Source organism: Chelonia mydas, chromosome 4, assembly GCF_015237465.2.
Source record: "Chelonia mydas isolate rCheMyd1 chromosome 4, rCheMyd1.pri.v2, whole genome shotgun sequence".
NCBI classification, from domain to species: Eukaryota; Metazoa; Chordata; order Testudines; family Cheloniidae; genus Chelonia; species Chelonia mydas.
In genome coordinates this window covers 41,248,430-41,265,692 of record NC_057852.1, presented here as the reverse complement: position 1 = coordinate 41,265,692, position 17,263 = coordinate 41,248,430, and the positions used below count along the sequence as shown (strand labels likewise).

At 42.5% G+C, this 17,263-nt stretch overlaps 1 protein-coding gene across 2 annotated transcripts in view; it reads left to right on the top strand.

Annotated features, from left to right (window-relative positions):
- The first annotated feature begins 2,014 nt into the window (after positions 1 to 2,014).
- Positions 2,015 to 17,263, top strand: part of ANXA5 (annexin A5) — a 33,486-nt gene continuing 18,237 nt past the window's right edge. The window contains exons 1-4 of one of the 2 annotated variants that reach the window (XM_037897133.2): positions 2,015 to 3,122; positions 3,438 to 3,535; positions 14,803 to 14,887; positions 16,350 to 16,444. In XM_037897133.2, coding sequence (XP_037753061.1) covers positions 3,527 to 3,535; positions 14,803 to 14,887; positions 16,350 to 16,444 — 189 coding nt within the window. In that variant the 5' untranslated portion in view covers positions 2,015 to 3,122; positions 3,438 to 3,526. Of the gene's footprint in view, positions 3,123 to 3,357; positions 3,536 to 14,802; positions 14,888 to 16,349; positions 16,445 to 17,263 lie in introns of both variants that reach the window. The other variant, XM_037897134.2, reaches the window with a different exon arrangement.

Below are 17,263 nucleotides of genomic sequence, written 5' to 3'. Positions count from 1 at the left end.
TAATTGCTGACTTTAGGATACTATTAAGTCCACTTGCTACTTGTCCAATTAATTATCCTCCCCCTTTACAGGGATTCTACTGTATGGATCTGAGTGATGAATATGATCTGATTGAGTTTCATTTTACTATGCTCCAGCAGTTGTGGTTCTCTCTGCCTGGTGCCATCTTTGTGTATGCAGTTACATAAGTATTTACATGCCTCAGTCTGACTTGGTTGGTTTAAAACTCTATTAACTTTCCAAGTTTGGATCCAACTGCAGGTTGATTCTCTTGCTTTCCTTCATCATAAAGTTGGAAATCTGGTTCCAAAGTACCGTTATCGCCTACGTAAAGAAAGAAACTGTCTTTCACTTTTGTACTGTGAGACCTGAATACTTTAGGTCTAAAAGCAACCAGCTTGAACTCTTGGAAATGTTTTTGGAAACAATTTCAAAAGCTATAAAACTCTGCCATTGGAGGCCCTGATCTGGAATCTGATTCATATAGGTGCACCGCTGTGCCCACGTAAAGCTCCATTACCTTCAGTGAGACTCTGCATGTCTGCAGAATTAAGATTGCAGAACCTAACATGATACATGCTCTAATCAGCAAACGTTGTAGTTTTAGGCTCCAGTCCTGCAAAGAGAATCCTTGCGCCTATGTGGAAGTAAGTGGGGCTCTGGAAGTGAAGAGGTCAACCTGACAGTCTCTCTTCACAGTATCAGGAGGACCACAGGTTTCAGAGTCCCTCCTACACATTGTTTGTAAGAAAACATCCTTATAATAAACTCTCCCCAAAATATTAAAATATATTGCAACACATTAGACTCTGATTCTATTCCTTTATCCTATTTCCTTTGATTGTTAATGTAGTGTCTAGGCAAAATGAAGAACTAGGCAAAACAACTGACTCTCCTCCCCCACAATTCTACTGTTCTGTCCATGTTGACACAAATAAATACACACGTTTAAATTGTGTTGAAGTAGCTATAGTAAAAAACAAACAAACAAAAAAAACCCCCACCCTCATTTAAAGAGATCACATTCATACATTGTCTTGGCAAAGGGCAGGGTGCTAATTTCTCCCTATGCTATAATTTCTGCTTGTTCTTGCTGCCCAAAGCAAGTAGATTTAGACTCCCATGTGATTGAGGAAACAGGATTTCAGCTCCCGGCAGGGAAGATACTCACACAGACTATATGCTATATTGTGTAGTATCTTTTCTGAGTTCCCTCCACTGTACTTGGCTTACTAGAGGGTTCTTACTCTTGTTTAGGACATCCCAGATAGGAAAAAGCTGCACAGAAAAGCACTAATGTCCACAGATGTCCTGCTCCAACTCTTGGATAAATTGGTTGTTCAAGTTGGATGGCCTTAACCAATATTATGAAACAAAACAATGTCTTAAATGTACTCAATTCTTCATTTATCTGTGTCATCCCAAAGTATTTTACAAACATAGGCTCTAACTGTGCAAGCTGTTCTGTGCTGACGGACCCATGTGCCAACACAGAGCCGCACTGATTTGAATGAGGCTCTGTAAAAGCATGGGGGAATCTACCTGAATGGAACAGCTTGCTGGATCTCGGTGGAGGCATTAACTAAATTAGCTGGAGGAGGGAGGTGGCTTTAGCTATTCCCATTCAAACAATGCTCTGGGTGTTCTTCCATGCTAGGGAGAGAGAGGGGGAAAGAAAAATAGTAGGGAATTCTATATTGCTACTAAGGTTTTCTCATCTATGGGGTACTTAAACTATAGTGAAACTAGGCAACCTCTTAATGACCCACTGTAACTTCAAAGTGTTGCACAGGCAGGGCAGACAATATATGGAGTAAAGAAAGTTAATCTCTGGCTAGGTCATACTAATAAGAGGGAAATTTTAAAAATCAGTGCAGGCTTGTTAAGTCTTGTTCATAATGATGATAGGGCCAGCTCCTGCTTCAGCTGAAATTAATGGGAGTTTTGCCATTGACTTCAGCTGGAGCAGGATGGGGGCTGAGGCCTTTATTTTGAAGGCGGAGCCTTCCACAGCAGTACATTTGTTGTCTGTTTTCTGAAAAGTACCGCTAATTGCAACCTCCCAGACCATGGGAAGGCTGTCGTTTAAAGGCAATCCTGAGTGAGCCTCCTTGTGACATATAAAGAAGGCCCAAAACATATTTTTCATTTCTGTTGTTTTTGCCCCCATTAGAAATGTAAGTGTGGGCTACCCGGTGTTTTCTGGCCAAATATCAAGGCAGTAAGACTGTGCATGGGACGGAGGGGAAAGGGGTTTTAGTCAGCCTCTTTAAAACTTATTTTTGATTGGTTACTCCCTATTGGTATTACCAACACCAGACAAGGCGGGGAGGAAAGATTGGGTACATGCTCCGGGTCTCCATAGCTTGTATGGGGAGAGTTAGGCGCCAAGAAGGGGATATACAGAAGCCAACAATCTGAGTAAGGGGCTGCCTAAGCTAGCTGAGGGTGGGATGCAGAGGAAAGGGATGAGGCTTAGGGTCCAGATCCACTAAGGCAGTGTTCTTCACTGCAAGGCCCACAAGCCAGTGACGGCTCCCCTTGACCCCATGTTAAAGGCTTGACCCCATCTCCTTGTCATCCGTGGCTGAGAAACCCTGGCTCCATCCAGTGGTTGGCTTTCCAAGAAGGACATTCAGGAGCAAAAACCCGTGAAGACTTGAGAGTACTTAGTTGTTTTTTTAAACCCCAGGCCCCATCTCCCCCAGCCTGCCTATCTTGCCCCTGTGTGCCTCATCCCTTAGCTAAACCAGACAGCTGTGTAGGGCTGCTACCATTTGTGTACGGGGCAAAGTAAGCGCAGCGTTACTCCCGAGGCGCCGCTCTCTGTCGGAGCCCAGCACGGCCGAGGGGGAGGGGAGAGGACGCAGAGACCAGCAGGCCCCTTGGCCCAGCGCGCGAGGCGAAGCCGGCCCGAGACAAGCTCCCCGGGCCCGGGGGATTCCAGCGCTGGCCGCCCAGCAGCGGGCTGCGCAGGCCGAGCTCGGCCCGGCGGGGGCGGGGGATGTGACATGAGCACCGGGCGTGGCCGGCGTTGCGGGGGCTGAGGCTCTTCGTTGCTCCGTGTAACTCGTAGCTGCTACAGCGCGCCAGGCTCGTGTCCGCACCCGGGGACATCCGCGGTGAGTAACCGGGGCGGGCGGCCGAGGCAAGGGATCGGGGGTTACCAAGGGGCGCAGAGCTGCCGCAGCGGGGCTGCCCTCCGTCTCCCTGAAGCCCTTTGCCGTGTCCTCCCTTCCGCGCGGGGAAGACGGGAGCGATGGGGGTGTCCAGGGATGGGCGTTGGCCCGGGGTTCCTGCTTCATTTCACCCGGCACAAACTCCAGCCTCCCCAACTCACATGTTTTTGGCTTGCAGCGTTGCTCCGGCTTTGGAACGGAGCCGGTCTCCAGCGGGCTGCTTGGCCCCCGGCCGCGCATAACTTGTCTCTCCACTAGGCTGAGCTGCCCGGGGGAACGCCGGACGCGCCCTGTCTCTCTTGCAGCCCTTGCACGCTCGCTTTCCTGCCCACTGATCCTCAGGAGCCATGGCAAAGGTGAGTCACTTCGCTGCTCCCCTTATTTCGGGCTTTCGAAGGTTAAAAAGCTTCTGTATTGCCGTGTAAGTGTTTGTGTGCGTGGCAAACCCACGCTGAACGGGCATTTGATCAAATCGATGATAGTTCCTGTTGCTTTAAATCCATTCTGACTTTTCTTTCCCGGCTGGTGTTTGTTTAATAACCACAGCTCCATTTTAGTGTAGTAGGAACACAGTAAAAGTGCGGGAGTGAATGACGTGGGCTTTCTTAGACTTCTCCAAAACTGGGCAACTTTCTTTCTAAACTGTCCTTCTTTTCCTTTTTAAAAACGTTTGGCCAATCTCTAATAAACTCACGCCAAACTCCAAAGATGCTGAAACAAGAACTTGGACAACTCATCATAACCATGTGAGAGAAACAGCAGACAAACTTTTCCTCCCAGTTTCCTTTCATTTAGCCAAGTTTTCTGTAGTGCATATTTCTGATGTGCGTGGGTGTAGCCTTTTTCTATTGGAGTAAGGAGAAGAAAAAAATTTCTTGTTTTTTTTTTTTTCTTTCCCCCTTTATTCTCTTCTGCCATTTAAATTGTGTGGCTTCTCAACACAGACTTTTTATGCTGAACTTCTCTGATAGATCCGTAAACTGCAAATCTATTCTAATGCTTTTTCAGCCATTTTTTCCCCAGAAAGTTTTATGCCTTTCTTATTGGTCATTCTCATTTTCAATGTTTAGTTTAGTTCTGTAATATTTTTAGGCTAAATGGTTGTTTGAAAAACAAACATAACAATAACCTCCCTATATGTTTATACAGTCGCATCAAACATAAACACTCCACGATGCCTGAGAAGCCAAAAAAACAAACTTAAAACTGCTGCTCCATAACTTCCAACTGTTTACACAAGTTATCAAATGTATGAGTACGTTCCAAGTGTGTAGTCTGTGAAATTATTTAATTATGCATCAAGTTGATCTTATATTAGTGAGACTTACAGCAGTAGCTTTTAGCCTCAATATGCATTTTTTAACATCCCTCAATATTTACATAAATTAAGGGAAATCATTACTCATTTAAACACTCTTATGCTAAACTTTACTTTTTTGGTAAAGTTTGGATTGGATTGCTTAGACTCTTGTTATAAAACCCGTTTTCCTAGGGGTTTGGAATGGTTCCAAGATACTGATTCTGCTCATGGTAGTCCAGTTAGGCACGTGTAGGGCTTAATCATGGAAACAGATCTCTTGCACCTTTACAAAACCCCACTGACTTTGTGCAGAACTACCTTTAGCATATTTTTCTTTTTTCCCTTTTTAAAAAGCCATAAGAGGCCATTCAATTTCCTCAGTCTACTTCAAATGAAAACTACATTTTATGTTGCCATGCTCTAATAAACAGTACCTCTGTGAAAATGCTATATCGCTCTTCCCCAGTATAGACTGATTAACAGCGAGACTTAGGTATCTAAAGAGGCAGATAGGCACCCAGTCTGGCAGTTAGACGCCACTGATGTTCGCAAAACCACTATTCAGGTGCTCCCTAACTGTATAAATGCTTACATTTCTGCAGGGAGGCATGAGGGGGAGAAGAGGGGGAGATGTGCAAAAGCTACCAAAATCCTGCCACTAAGCTGCTCATTGTCCTCGCTCACTCCTAACTGCCAGGGGTTTCTCAAACTAGGCGTTCCCCTGCCCATCTCGCTTGCAGGGCCTGAACCGGTAGGTGTGCTCAGAGCATGCCTAACCACACAAAAGACAGCGGGGGTGAGCAGGCTGGGAATTTCGGGGTACTTGTCCTATTTTACCCAATAGCCTAGTGATTAGGGCACTCACCTGGGATGTGAGAGACCCAGGTTTGAATCTCCAGTCTGCCTGTTTTGGGGCAGGGTCTTGAACGCACCTATTATGAGGGTGCCGTAATCACCAAGCTATATAGGCTATTCTGGGATGAGTCTCTCTCTGTTTCCTTTTGAAGGTGTTTCATTTTGTAGAAATGTTTCTTGAGCTGAGACTTGAACCACAGGCTTAGACTTACACAGAGGACTTAGGCTTTGCGATGTCTGGGTGCCCTGCCACTATAGGTGCTGGAACTGGGGGTGCTACCGAACCCCCTGGCTTGAAGTGATTTCCATTATATACAGGGTTTACAGTTTGGTTTAATGGCTTTCAGCATCCTTACTGTAAAAATTTTTCCAGCCCCCCTTCCTGCAATCCAGTGGAATTCACAATCCTGAGTTACGTGCTCAGGGTCCCCATAGATTGTACAGGGAGAGTTAGGTTGTTGGCTTCTGTATACCCCCTTCTTGGCACCTGAGTAAGGAGCTACCTAAGCTAGCTGAGGGTGGGATGCAGAGGAAAGGGATGCGGCTTACGGTTCACCTCCACTAAGGCAGTGTTCTTCATTGCAAGGCCTACAAGCCAGTGGCGGCTCCCATTGACCCTAAGTGCAGCTCGCTAAGTTCCCTGTAAGCCGTGTGGAACCTAGAGAGGTTGGGTGTGGGCGGGAACTAGGGAGGGGAGCAAGTTGGGGCTTCCAGGGCTGTTGTGGGCCTCTGCCTCAGAGCTCCTTGCTGCCAGAGTGGGGAGAGGTGCCCCTCCCCTGGAGTTCCGTGCTGCCTGCCGGTAGGGTGGAGAAAGGCCCTTCCTGCTGGCAGGGGAGAAAGAGGCCCCTTCCCCCAGAGGTATGTGCTGCCTGCCTGCAGGTGGGAGAGAGGCCCCTTCCCCCAGAGCTCTGTGCTGCCTGCTGGCAGGGGGGAGAAGGCTCGGGGGAGCCTGCCTGCACCCTAAGCTCCTTATCCCTGGTCCCACCGCAGAGCTTCCTGCCAGCCCATCAGTCAAGCACCTATCTCTGCTTGCGATTTTCAGCTTAAACCCTTTCCTGGAGTTAGGTAGAGGTAGAGAGAGAGATAGAGACTCTCTCTTCACCCCATTATAGCCTATAGCCCAATGTTTAAGACTCTGTCATGGATTGTATAAATGCAAGTTCAAGTCTGTGCTCTGCCTAAGTTAGATCAGGTTAAAAGCACGGGGCTGTTCAGTATTATGTGGAAACACACACACGAAAAATTCGTGACAACTTTCCTGTGGTTGGCTTTTGCGTGAGGCCTGATATGGTAGGTGTACTCTGAGAACGCTACTGGATCGAGCCTGATTGGGGAGACAGGATGGAAAAACACCTAAGCTGACAATTTCGTTAGGGCTTTGGCATGAGCTAGGGCTCAGAGCTGCTCATTAGCTGTGAGCAGGGGAGGAGTCAGGATTTAGGTGGCTTTGCGCATGTCGTGGGGGGCAGACTTACGCATATAGGGGACATGAGGTACCTACAGAAAGACAGCTGAGTGATGGTTTTGAAAATGTTGGTGGCACCTAAATGTTGAGCGTAAGCACCTTAATACCTTTGTGGGTCTAGCCCTGAGATATGAGCTGAGCAGGTCCTTGGCTGGTGTAAATTATCATTGCTCTCTTTGAAGTCAGTGGATCTCTGAACATTTATATCCACTGAGGATCTGCACCTAGATCTCTAAGGCCTGATCCATCTTTCACTGAAGTCAAAGGACATCTTGGACATTATTCCAGGGGCTTCAACCATACTAGACTGGGCCTCTAGTTTTTACATGTTGCTGTTTTTTCTCTGTGTGTTTATGCAGCCATGGAGGGCTGTATTTGGAAGTGTTCTCAACATTTTTAGCCATAATTGATCCCAGAGAGAGACAGAACCTTTTAGAAAGTGTGCAGAATAAGCTCCATTTCATTGTGCACACATTCATATGTATATATACAAATGCACACCGTTTTCTTAGTGTCTGGCCCAGATAACTTCATAGCATTTTTGAAACAGTGCTATTAAATTAAAATGCAAATCAAAATAAAAATGAAATGTAAATAAAACTATTGCCATCTAATTGTATGTGTGTGTTGAACCGAAGGTTCACAGAGTTTGAAATAGTTATACAGTGCAACATAGTCAGCTTTTAATAAAAGTGTATATATGCTTAATCACAAATAGTTGAAAAGGTTCAGTAATATATTTTCTTCAGTGTTTCACCTAATCCTTTAAATATTTTGTTATGCTTAGTAATGGCAGAAAAAATATTTTAGTTGTTAGCATTTCTGTGTGCTACCCTTCCAGCAGAGGAAGGTTTATTTATCTTGTGGAATAGTTGTAATAACATGGCTACGCTGTAGTGTAGTACAATTTCTAGATTGAACTCTGGGCATCCCTGTTCACAAGGTGCCTTTGTAATTGGAGGAATGCTGTTGACCTAAAAGGGTTGGCTTTCCTCACACTGCTGCACTCACTAAAGCTGAGAAGGGGCAACAGGGGATGGATCACTTGATGATTACCTGTTTTGTTCATTCCCTCTAAAGCACCTGGCATTGGCCACTGTCGGAAGACAGAATACTGGGCTAGATGGTCTGACCCAGTACGGCCGTTCTTATGTCATTGAACGCCAGAAATATTTTCCTAGTTTTCAGTTGACCTAGATGCACTGGAAACAATGCCTACTGATGTGGGTTTATTTAAAAATAATAATTTAAAAAAAATGGGAGCAATAAGAAACCTTTCTGTTTATAAAATAATGGTTGGATCTGACAATCCCAATATACTTGGGTCCCAGTCCTGCAAACTGTCATGTGCTTTCTTTCAAGCACATGGGTAATCTCATTGAGTTCAATATCATTCAGTGAGGTTATTTTTCATGTGCTTAAGTACATGTGTGTTTTGCAGAATTGAGCCTTGACTAGTCTCACTGACTTCATTGAGGCTACTTGTGTAAGGACTCTGCATGAACAAATGTTTCAGAGTAAGCCCCTAAATGATTGCATAATTAGGTTTCTCTCCTCTTCTGTTTCTTTGGGCAACTGGTGTCAGGATCAGCCTGCACATGTTCTGTGCTAATGTCCAGGAACTGACTCATTGGCTCCCACTTGGATACTGTGTAATTCTTTCCTTTGTCAGAAGTTTAAGTTTAGTAGAACAAACATGGATGGAGTCTATCAACTGGAGCTTAGCTTTTCTCCTTTAAACCTATGTGTCTAGATGGCCAACATGAAAAATGACAAGAGCAGTGTTTTGTAAGTGTCTTTTTTTAAAAAAAGCCCAGCGGTCAGGGTGTTCCTCAAGGAGGGGAGACCTCTGTTCAATTTCCTGCTCTAAATCAGGCAGAGTAAGTATTTGAACCCAGGTCTCCCACATTTTGGGTGAATGGGCTATGGGTTATAAGTAGGCTAACCCCTGGGCTATGGGGTATAAGACCTGTGCCGCCATTTTTTAAGGGAAAGGACTGACTTAGGTTATGTGTCTAACTTCGGGAGAGTTTTTCACGGTTGAGAATCCTAAGCAGAGGGAGGAATCTCCTGGTAGGCACATAACTCCCTGTAAGGGGCAGGGCATAGGGAGTTTGGGCACCTGACTCAGGGCTATGGCTTCCGCTTGGTGGCAAAGCACTTAAACATTAGACACTGTAAAGTTGAGTCTAAAGTCCCCTTTTGTGGATCTAGTTCTTGGTGTCTTTCAACCCCACATCTCCCAATGAGATCTTGTCCTTTAGCAAAACTTGCAGCCCAAGTTTGGGAGTGCAGAAGAAATAAAAGGATTGTTACATAATACACAATGGAAGCAGAAAAGATTAACTTTTAAAAAGTTGTTTCTTGATATTGTGGTGTGTGTGCATGAGAATTTAAAGATTAAACCATCCACTTATTTTGAAACTTACGTTATCCCACTTTCCCTTGTTGCTGTCTGTCTGCAGGCATCTGTGCTGGAATGATCTAATTGCAGGCATGTCTCTCGGAACTTACTGTCTCTTTACAGTGTAGCATTCCTATTCCATAGAGATAATTTGAGCTGGTACATGTAATTTCTAAAGAACTTAGTGAGTGAATTGGTGAACTTGGTAGGATTGAGAATGAGAATAGCGTTTAGTGTTGCTATCATGATATTTTGTCTGTTCAAACCCTGGTTGTTTCATATTTTACAACATACAGTGTAAGTTATTGTTTAGTAAGAGATCACATCAGATTTCAAATAGGTTTATAACTGAAACTCATGTTGTTTGTGATTTCATTACTACCCATATACTTAGGGCTCTCTTCCTAATACATGATCTAGTGCACAAAATAAAAACTTACTTTTGATATATTGGTATTATGATGAGCCTTTTGTGTGTGTGTTTGCAGCAGTGTACACAAGAGTATCAAGAAAGGCACCTAAAACCTTTATGGAGCTATAGTAGAAAAGAAACACAAATAGGTTATGAAACAGAAGTCCCATATGAAATATTACCTGTCCCTTAATTCACTGATTTTAGATTCACTAGTGAAAGTCTGGAATTCATGAAATCATGGTCCATCTAAAAGAGCTAGACTGCTCCTTTATGAATGTTAAGCTCTATTTAATGCAAAAACTTTTTGTCTTCTGGTAACAGGTTTAGAGTGTCATACGTTTGCATAGGGCTATAGTTTTTTTTTTTTTGTTTGAGGGAAAAAATTGTGCATCCCTGATTGGAACTCAGAGACGCTCCTAATTTCCTGAATTTTATACCCTTGGGGGAGATCCTCCTCTCGTGTAACTTGTCATAGTTTCACTGAAGTCCAGTTTTATAGACAATTGACTTCAATGGAGCCATGGCAGTTTATACTAGGATCGTCCCTTCAGTCTTCAGTGTTCCATGTCTGTGGCCATCATCTTTCTAGGTGAGGAAAAACTGAATGTGTTTCCATTTGGAGCCTGTCAATGCCCCTCCTTCAGTGGCCAAAATGAGTCACTTGAGAAATGCAAGGCACTTCCTCTGTCCCCTGGCCTGAGTCCACTGTCACCCTAACACTCTCAGCCCTTGCCTGGTGGCCTTGGGAGTGAGAAACCTGGACTGAAAAGTCAAATTACTAATAGACCGCAGAACTGGCCACCTGTGGAAGATTTTAATATAGAATTTTTTTTTTTTTTTTTTTTTTTTAATCTAGCATGCTCACATTAGCCTGCCACAACATAGTTAGATTGCTGGGTCACACTGATAAGTTCTAAAAAGGTGAATGAGTAGGTTTCTATAACACAGGGCTGAAAACACATGAGTTCTGTTTTACATTAGTGCTTGCACCATTGCTGGAAAATGATTTTGTATTATGGGTACACAATTTCTTACTACAGATGCAGTCTCTAAGATTGGTATAAGTAAGCTATGTAGAAGGGTAACCCTGCTACTGTCTAAAAGGCTGTGATATGAGCTATGTGGCAGGGCCATTTTATAAGTCCAATAAATACATACAGTGGCAGTATAGGCTATAGCAACTTTGCTTCAGAGTGGAATGTGTAGCATGCAAATTAACTCAAATACTCAGAATGTTTTTCTAGCTTACATCTATGCCAAAAAATTTCAGGAATCTTTGGGCAACCTCAGTAAACCCAGAGACTTTCTACAGTACGCTTTGCAAGTGAGAATTATGAAAGATTTGCTTTAGTTAACAAAACTAAAAAAAGATACTGGAGAGAGTGACTCTTGATCAAAGATACTATCTTTATGTTTAACTTGGCTAAAAGATGACTAAGGAACTTAGGATCATTAAAAGGAGGTTTAGAAATTGTTCAGTGCGATTCCAGTTAGGTATAATTGGATAAGCAAAGGAACACCTGAGGCTAGAAACCAGAAACCACTTTCTAAATGTGAGGCCTAAGAGACTGTGGAATAGTCTCCCAGGGGAAATGGTGATAGTCTTAGATAATTCAAACCATGGAACTATGTAAAGCCCTAGAGAATATTCTGTTGTCCATACCCCTTGCCAATGCAGGGTTATTCAAGGTTACCTGATGGAGGTTTTTTTTTTTTAAATCTGTCTGATTTGCTAAATTAACTTCTGTTTGTTAATGTGATCAGTAGGGACTTTTTTTCACCCACTTATTTCCACGGGGTATTGAGAAAAGACAATGAATATATGCTGTAAGCCTTATAGTAGAAACACTGCCCATTGTTTGAAATTGAAAAAGAAAATGCTACAAGGGGAGTATCTCATCCCTCATGTATGTTGTGAACAGAAGTCTATTAGAAATGTTGTATTGTGCTGTTAAACAAGGTGATTCTGTATATGTTTAAATGCTGATATGGTGGTGGTTAATTTGTTTGTTTACCTTAGTGCTTCTCAGAGTGTGAGATGAGATTAACTTGAGACACATGGCAACGCTCCCACTAGGGCATGATGCAAACTTGGCTTGCGAAACTATTACTTTCAGTGTGCACTGAGGCTGGTTACAGCTCAAATGCCAGTTCTACGCTTTCTCCTTTCCATTCTGGCAGATTTCCTCTCTCCACTCTCCGCCCCCCTCCCTCGCCCCCCTCCGCAATGCAAAATCACTTCCACCAATTTGTAACAATAGCACTGAGTAATTGAAATTGCTAAACTGAGGTCAGGACTTCCTCCCAGAAGCCAGGTGGCTATATGGCTTGTAAAATATGGTTGAAGAGAAATAAACAAATTATTTTCTGGGTTTCTACTGTATTTGTGTGTGTTTGCATGTGTCCTTGTTGGTATTTTGAATTGTACCTGAATGTTGACTGGAATTTTGGGGGGAGGGAATATTCAGCTGATGCACAGACAGCTTATTGACAACAGACTGGGCTAGAATAATGAGGAGCAGGATTTGGTATAAGAAGCCATGTCTTTGAAAAGGCCCTGGGATTATTCAATACACTGCTGAAGGTTATGTGAAATGAACATCTAGAATAAGACAACATAAATACTTGCCCTGGGAGTAAAAGTGTTATAAAATTTAATTGAAAATGTACAGCGTTTTTATAGGTGTTGTTTTTTTAAGCATCTGATTGGGGTTAATAAAGGATTATATCCCTACTATGGAAACCTGGAAGATAGTCATGTACAGCAGGGTGGATTTGATTTAAATGACTAGTCAGGAAGACTCGATTTAATCATGGTTTTCTACATAAAAGTGCATTCTTCTTGATTGTTATAACCTTAATACATATTCTTTACAACTCAGAGATAGATGTAGGTTTCATTTTTAGAAGGTACACGCTAAACATTTTTAAACAGTGATTTATTTTGAAAACTTTTCAGATTAGTTTTACAGCTATATCAGAAAATGAATGATTGTTCGGTTATTTCATTTACCAAAGGTAATTGAAGCAGATATTTATGAAGTCATTGGGAAGTGAATATCTCCAATTCAACAGGCTAATCATTAATATTTGGAGGATTTTCTTGCCATGCTGTATTAGGAGGAGAACATCACCAGACAGACATTTAAATTGTTTTATTTAGCTAAAACAACAACATTAAGTATTCTGGATTTTTTTCTTCACAGCAAACAGAATATTTTAACAAAACAAACATATGTCCCTCGCTTCTCACATTTATCTCCAGACTTCTTCTCCTTGTCCTGATCTATTCTGCCCCCAACAATCTTATATTTGTTGAACTTTTTGAAACTTTTCACTTTTAGAGAGAGGTAAGGGATTGACTCTGTGTACACAAATTTGCAGAGGGACAATAGAGTTGAGGTCTGTTATTTCTCACCTCTATTTATTTAAAAACATTTTTGCTATTAACAAGCATGTTATCTCTGGAGAGACAAATCCACAGTTCGAGAACTGCAAAACTAAGCATCTCTGATGGCATCTTGTAGACTGAGTAGATAGAAAGATTTTTCTAAATAATCTATTCAGAAGCCTGTGGAGTCCCATAAAATTGGGTCCCTAATCTATGAACTGTTGGAACTCATTTACAAAACTTTTCTTAAACATTACATGAATATATTGTCTCGTACTATAGAATTAGAATGTATAATCCCTATTCCATGATGAGATATCTTTGAGCTATAATGTATCTTAATTAAAACTATCTTTAGATAAGTTTTTTCCTCAAAAAGCATTTTATCAAAAAAATCAGATTTATTTTTTTATTTGAAAAAAAATTATTGATATTTTTTTTTTATCCACCCTGATGTACAGGGAGATTAAAAAAACCAAACAGACATTAGTTTTTGTTTTTTTTTTTAAATCAAGTTGGTTTTCAGAAGAAATTCTAGAGATTCCTTTTGGTTTTGTCCACTTTCAGGGCCCTTTATAGCTCTACCCTTCTCTACTTACTCATTCCTGTTTCTTAATACGTCCATCCACCACCTCTGCTCTGCCAGCAGTACCAGTTTCAACTGTCCACTTCTCCAATAAATGCCTTATACGTGGGACGTTGTCGTCATGCTGATCGCTGCCTTTCTGCTGTGATGCCTACAAAGAAATCTCCCAGTGAATGATTCCTAGGCTTGGGGTAGAGGGGAAAAGGAAAAAAAGATATATATATGTATGTATGTAAATTGCATTTGCTCTGGTGTTTCCTCTCTTCCCATCCCTAGTATGTCACTTGTCTTACAATTGCAAGATTTTGAGGACAGGGATTTTGTCTACCTAGCACAATACAATGGGGCCCTGCGCTGCAGTGTTTAGGGGGCCCAATCAGAGAGAGAACTGCTACATAGTAACTCCTATTAAATTATATGGGACTTTTCCATAAGGGTGGCTAATTCTCATGTATTTGATTCTAAAAGAGAACTTCTGAAGGTGATGTACAATGGAAACAGTGTAATCATTTGTGTGTGTGCACATGCCCGTGTGCTGACCCTTTCATTCTTATGTTATGACCTATATTGCCTATTGTGACTTATTTCTTACCAAATTTACCTGGGCCATTCAATGACAAAAGTGCTCATGTGAAAGGAAACAGGAAATATAGTTGAATACAATTATAGATTTTAAAGTGTCATATTGTTTTTTAGAAGAGTATCATGAAACTTCTTAAAATGTGGTGCTGTGTGGCAGATCTATAAAATCTTGTTCTTCAGATAAGTGATGTACCTCTTGCTTTCTATGTCTGGGGTCAATTCTTTTAAAACTGCATGAGTGTCCCTAGGATTCTGTGTACACTTCTTCCTAGGACATGTCCTGTATGTAAATATAAAGCCACAAATGTTAGAGGTGCCATGCCACCATGTTGCTTTCAGTTGCTAATGTTTAAGGCCCTGGTCTTGCAAACCACTTCACACAAATGGACTCATGCTTCTGGTAGCTCCTGCGTACACTGAACTGAAACTACATTAGCATCTGTCTAGTAAGAATTGTGTTTAGATATTGTAGTGAGAACTGGTTTAAACAGCATTTTTCTAGCAAAAAAATTTAACATTCAGATCTCCGTCCCAAATCACAGCGGGGATCCTAATATGAGCAGATATGCAGTGGACTCATTAAATAAGCTAATATCTGCTGCTTCATGGCATTTTTCTCCTCTAGCTCTCAAGAGGCACCGTGAAGGACTTTGCTGGTTTTGATGCCAGAACTGATGCTGAGACTCTCCGTAAAGCAATGAAAGGATTGGGTAAGAATTATGGATATGACAGCTCAGAGGGAGTTACTTCTATCAGCTAGATGGGAAGCTCTTCGTTTTCCTTTTCTGACATAATATAATGGCTGTGTACTGAAGTTTTACATTAGCTAAAACAAACAAAGATAAGAGATTTTTAATTTTTCCATCTGACGGAACACAGGAGTCAGGGTTTGTTCCAGTTCTGGTTTTGCCATCCTCAAGAAAGTTCACCCCTAGCCTGACACAGGGAGATGCAAGTCACTTCCCTTATTCAAAAGTAGGGGCGTGTGCAGGAAATCAAGTTTGGCCCCTTTTGCAGGGGCACATTCTGTTCCCCCATCCCTTGCCCCAGCTTGCTCTTCCCTTGGCCCGGAAGGAGCTTGTTCTTCCCTCATGCCTGCCCTGGCAGGAGCTCACTCTTCTCCCTCCACCCTGGCCCTGGCAGGCGCTCACTTCCCCCCTTCCCATTCTCACTCCTGGGGCTGGAGGAGTCCTGTGCCCCGGATGATTGCTGGGGGGGTGTCCGTGCCCCTGCTCCCCCCCCCCCCCCCCCGCCCCCTTTGTGCACGACCCTGTTCAAAAACTGCTGCCCTAGCTTGCATTCCCTACTCCCTTGGTCTTTATGAGGCTAGTGGCAGGAGGGAATCAGTGGAGGTTTAGGGAGTCCCTTACTACACTTCTTCTACTGCAATCCACCCTTTCCCTCCTCTAACCAGACCTCCACATCAGGAGTATTTGTGGGGGTAATGCAGAGCTGGAATAAGTTCTGTATCTTACAGAGAAGCCCCCTTTCCTGGTGCTGTTCTTTGGGGGCACTTAGCTCTGCCCTGTGGCCCGTTTGCATCAGTATAATCAGAGTAAAGGGCCGGTAGGACTATGTGAATCTAGCCCTCTCTGAGCTTGGTGAGGCATAGGTATCCTCTCTGTACCTCATTTTACCCATGTAGGACCACACTGTGATACCCCTACTCATGCTGCATCATAAATAGAATAGTAACTGCTCAGTGTGAATAAGGGTTTTGCCATCTGGTGCACATAAAGTAAGAATAGCATATAGCTACCCTAGCAGGGTTAATGACTAGATGCATCCCTGGTGTTAACTCCAGGAGTGCATTTAGCCTGAAGTGAATCACAGATGAGAAGTTTTACAGAAGTACAGAGTATGATTAATTTCTGTGGCTGCTGTCTGTCATGTTGGGAGCTGCACCTGCAGTGGTATCCTGCCTGAGAGCAGCATGTTAGAACTCCATCCATTTTATTCTCATACCAGTCTGTCAGAATCTGATGGCATGGCTTGAGGTGTACTGAAATTTTCATCAGTGGCTATTTAAGCAAACTGCTGTCTGCTTTTTATCTTTGATTTAGTGACTCTTCATAGTGTTCAGCCCTCTCAAAGTTTACACCATTAGATTTTTAGAAAAGTTTTTGTAGCTGTTCATGTTCTTTTTTTTCCCCCCTCTTCAAATAACTTCAGGTACCGATGAAGAGGCTGTCCTGAAGATCCTTACTAGCAGAAGCAATGCTCAACGCCAACAAATTGCAGCGGCTTTTAAAACCTTATTTGGCAGGGTAAGAGGAGGAAGAAAGTACTTTAACAAATCTGCAGAATGCAACGCTCTCACAGTCCATCCACTCTTCCATAGAATGTTCATTTAATGTGGTCCTGTGGTTCTGTTGTTTTGTCTGACTTTTCCTTTAAAACTATATCTTAATCACCAATGAAATAAGAATATTCAGTTTAGATTATCACACAGACATTACATTCTCTTTTCCATGTGCTCCTCCTGTGGAGTCTTCTGACCCAGTATAGTCCAAACGGCATCTTCACTTTCCTATTACTCTTTGTGTGCTTCAAGCATTGATCCTCATTCCTGATATACAGAGAATATAAGAGTATTTTGATGCCAGAGGTGATTCTTGATCTAGTGGGACAGAATTCTCTGGTGCCTTGATTTCTGTCACATTTTGTAACTATCCAGTATTGCAAAAAGAGAGTAAAACTTAATTTGTTGGTAGATTAAAAGCAGTGCATTTAAGACAAACACAAATAAATAATTTCCTTATCCTGGCACTGTTGGATAAAGTGCGCCTCTCCTTAAATCTTTGATCTGTTTAATCTTTATTTCAAATAGCAAGTGCAGTTAGAGAATACATTTTTTGTTTTGTTTTTAACTTTCTGCTCCACCCACCTCCCTGATAGCAATCACAGTGATTTTTTATTTTGTTTAGCTACCAGTCATGCTAAACTCTACTTCCTAAATAATTGTAATACTGGAGGTCCCTGGTATACATCTCCCCCTTATCCGTTGTTTCGCATACCTGTCGCTCATCAATGGGGGAACGTGTTCCGATTCACGTCTGTCCCGATCTGCATATGCATCGTTTGCA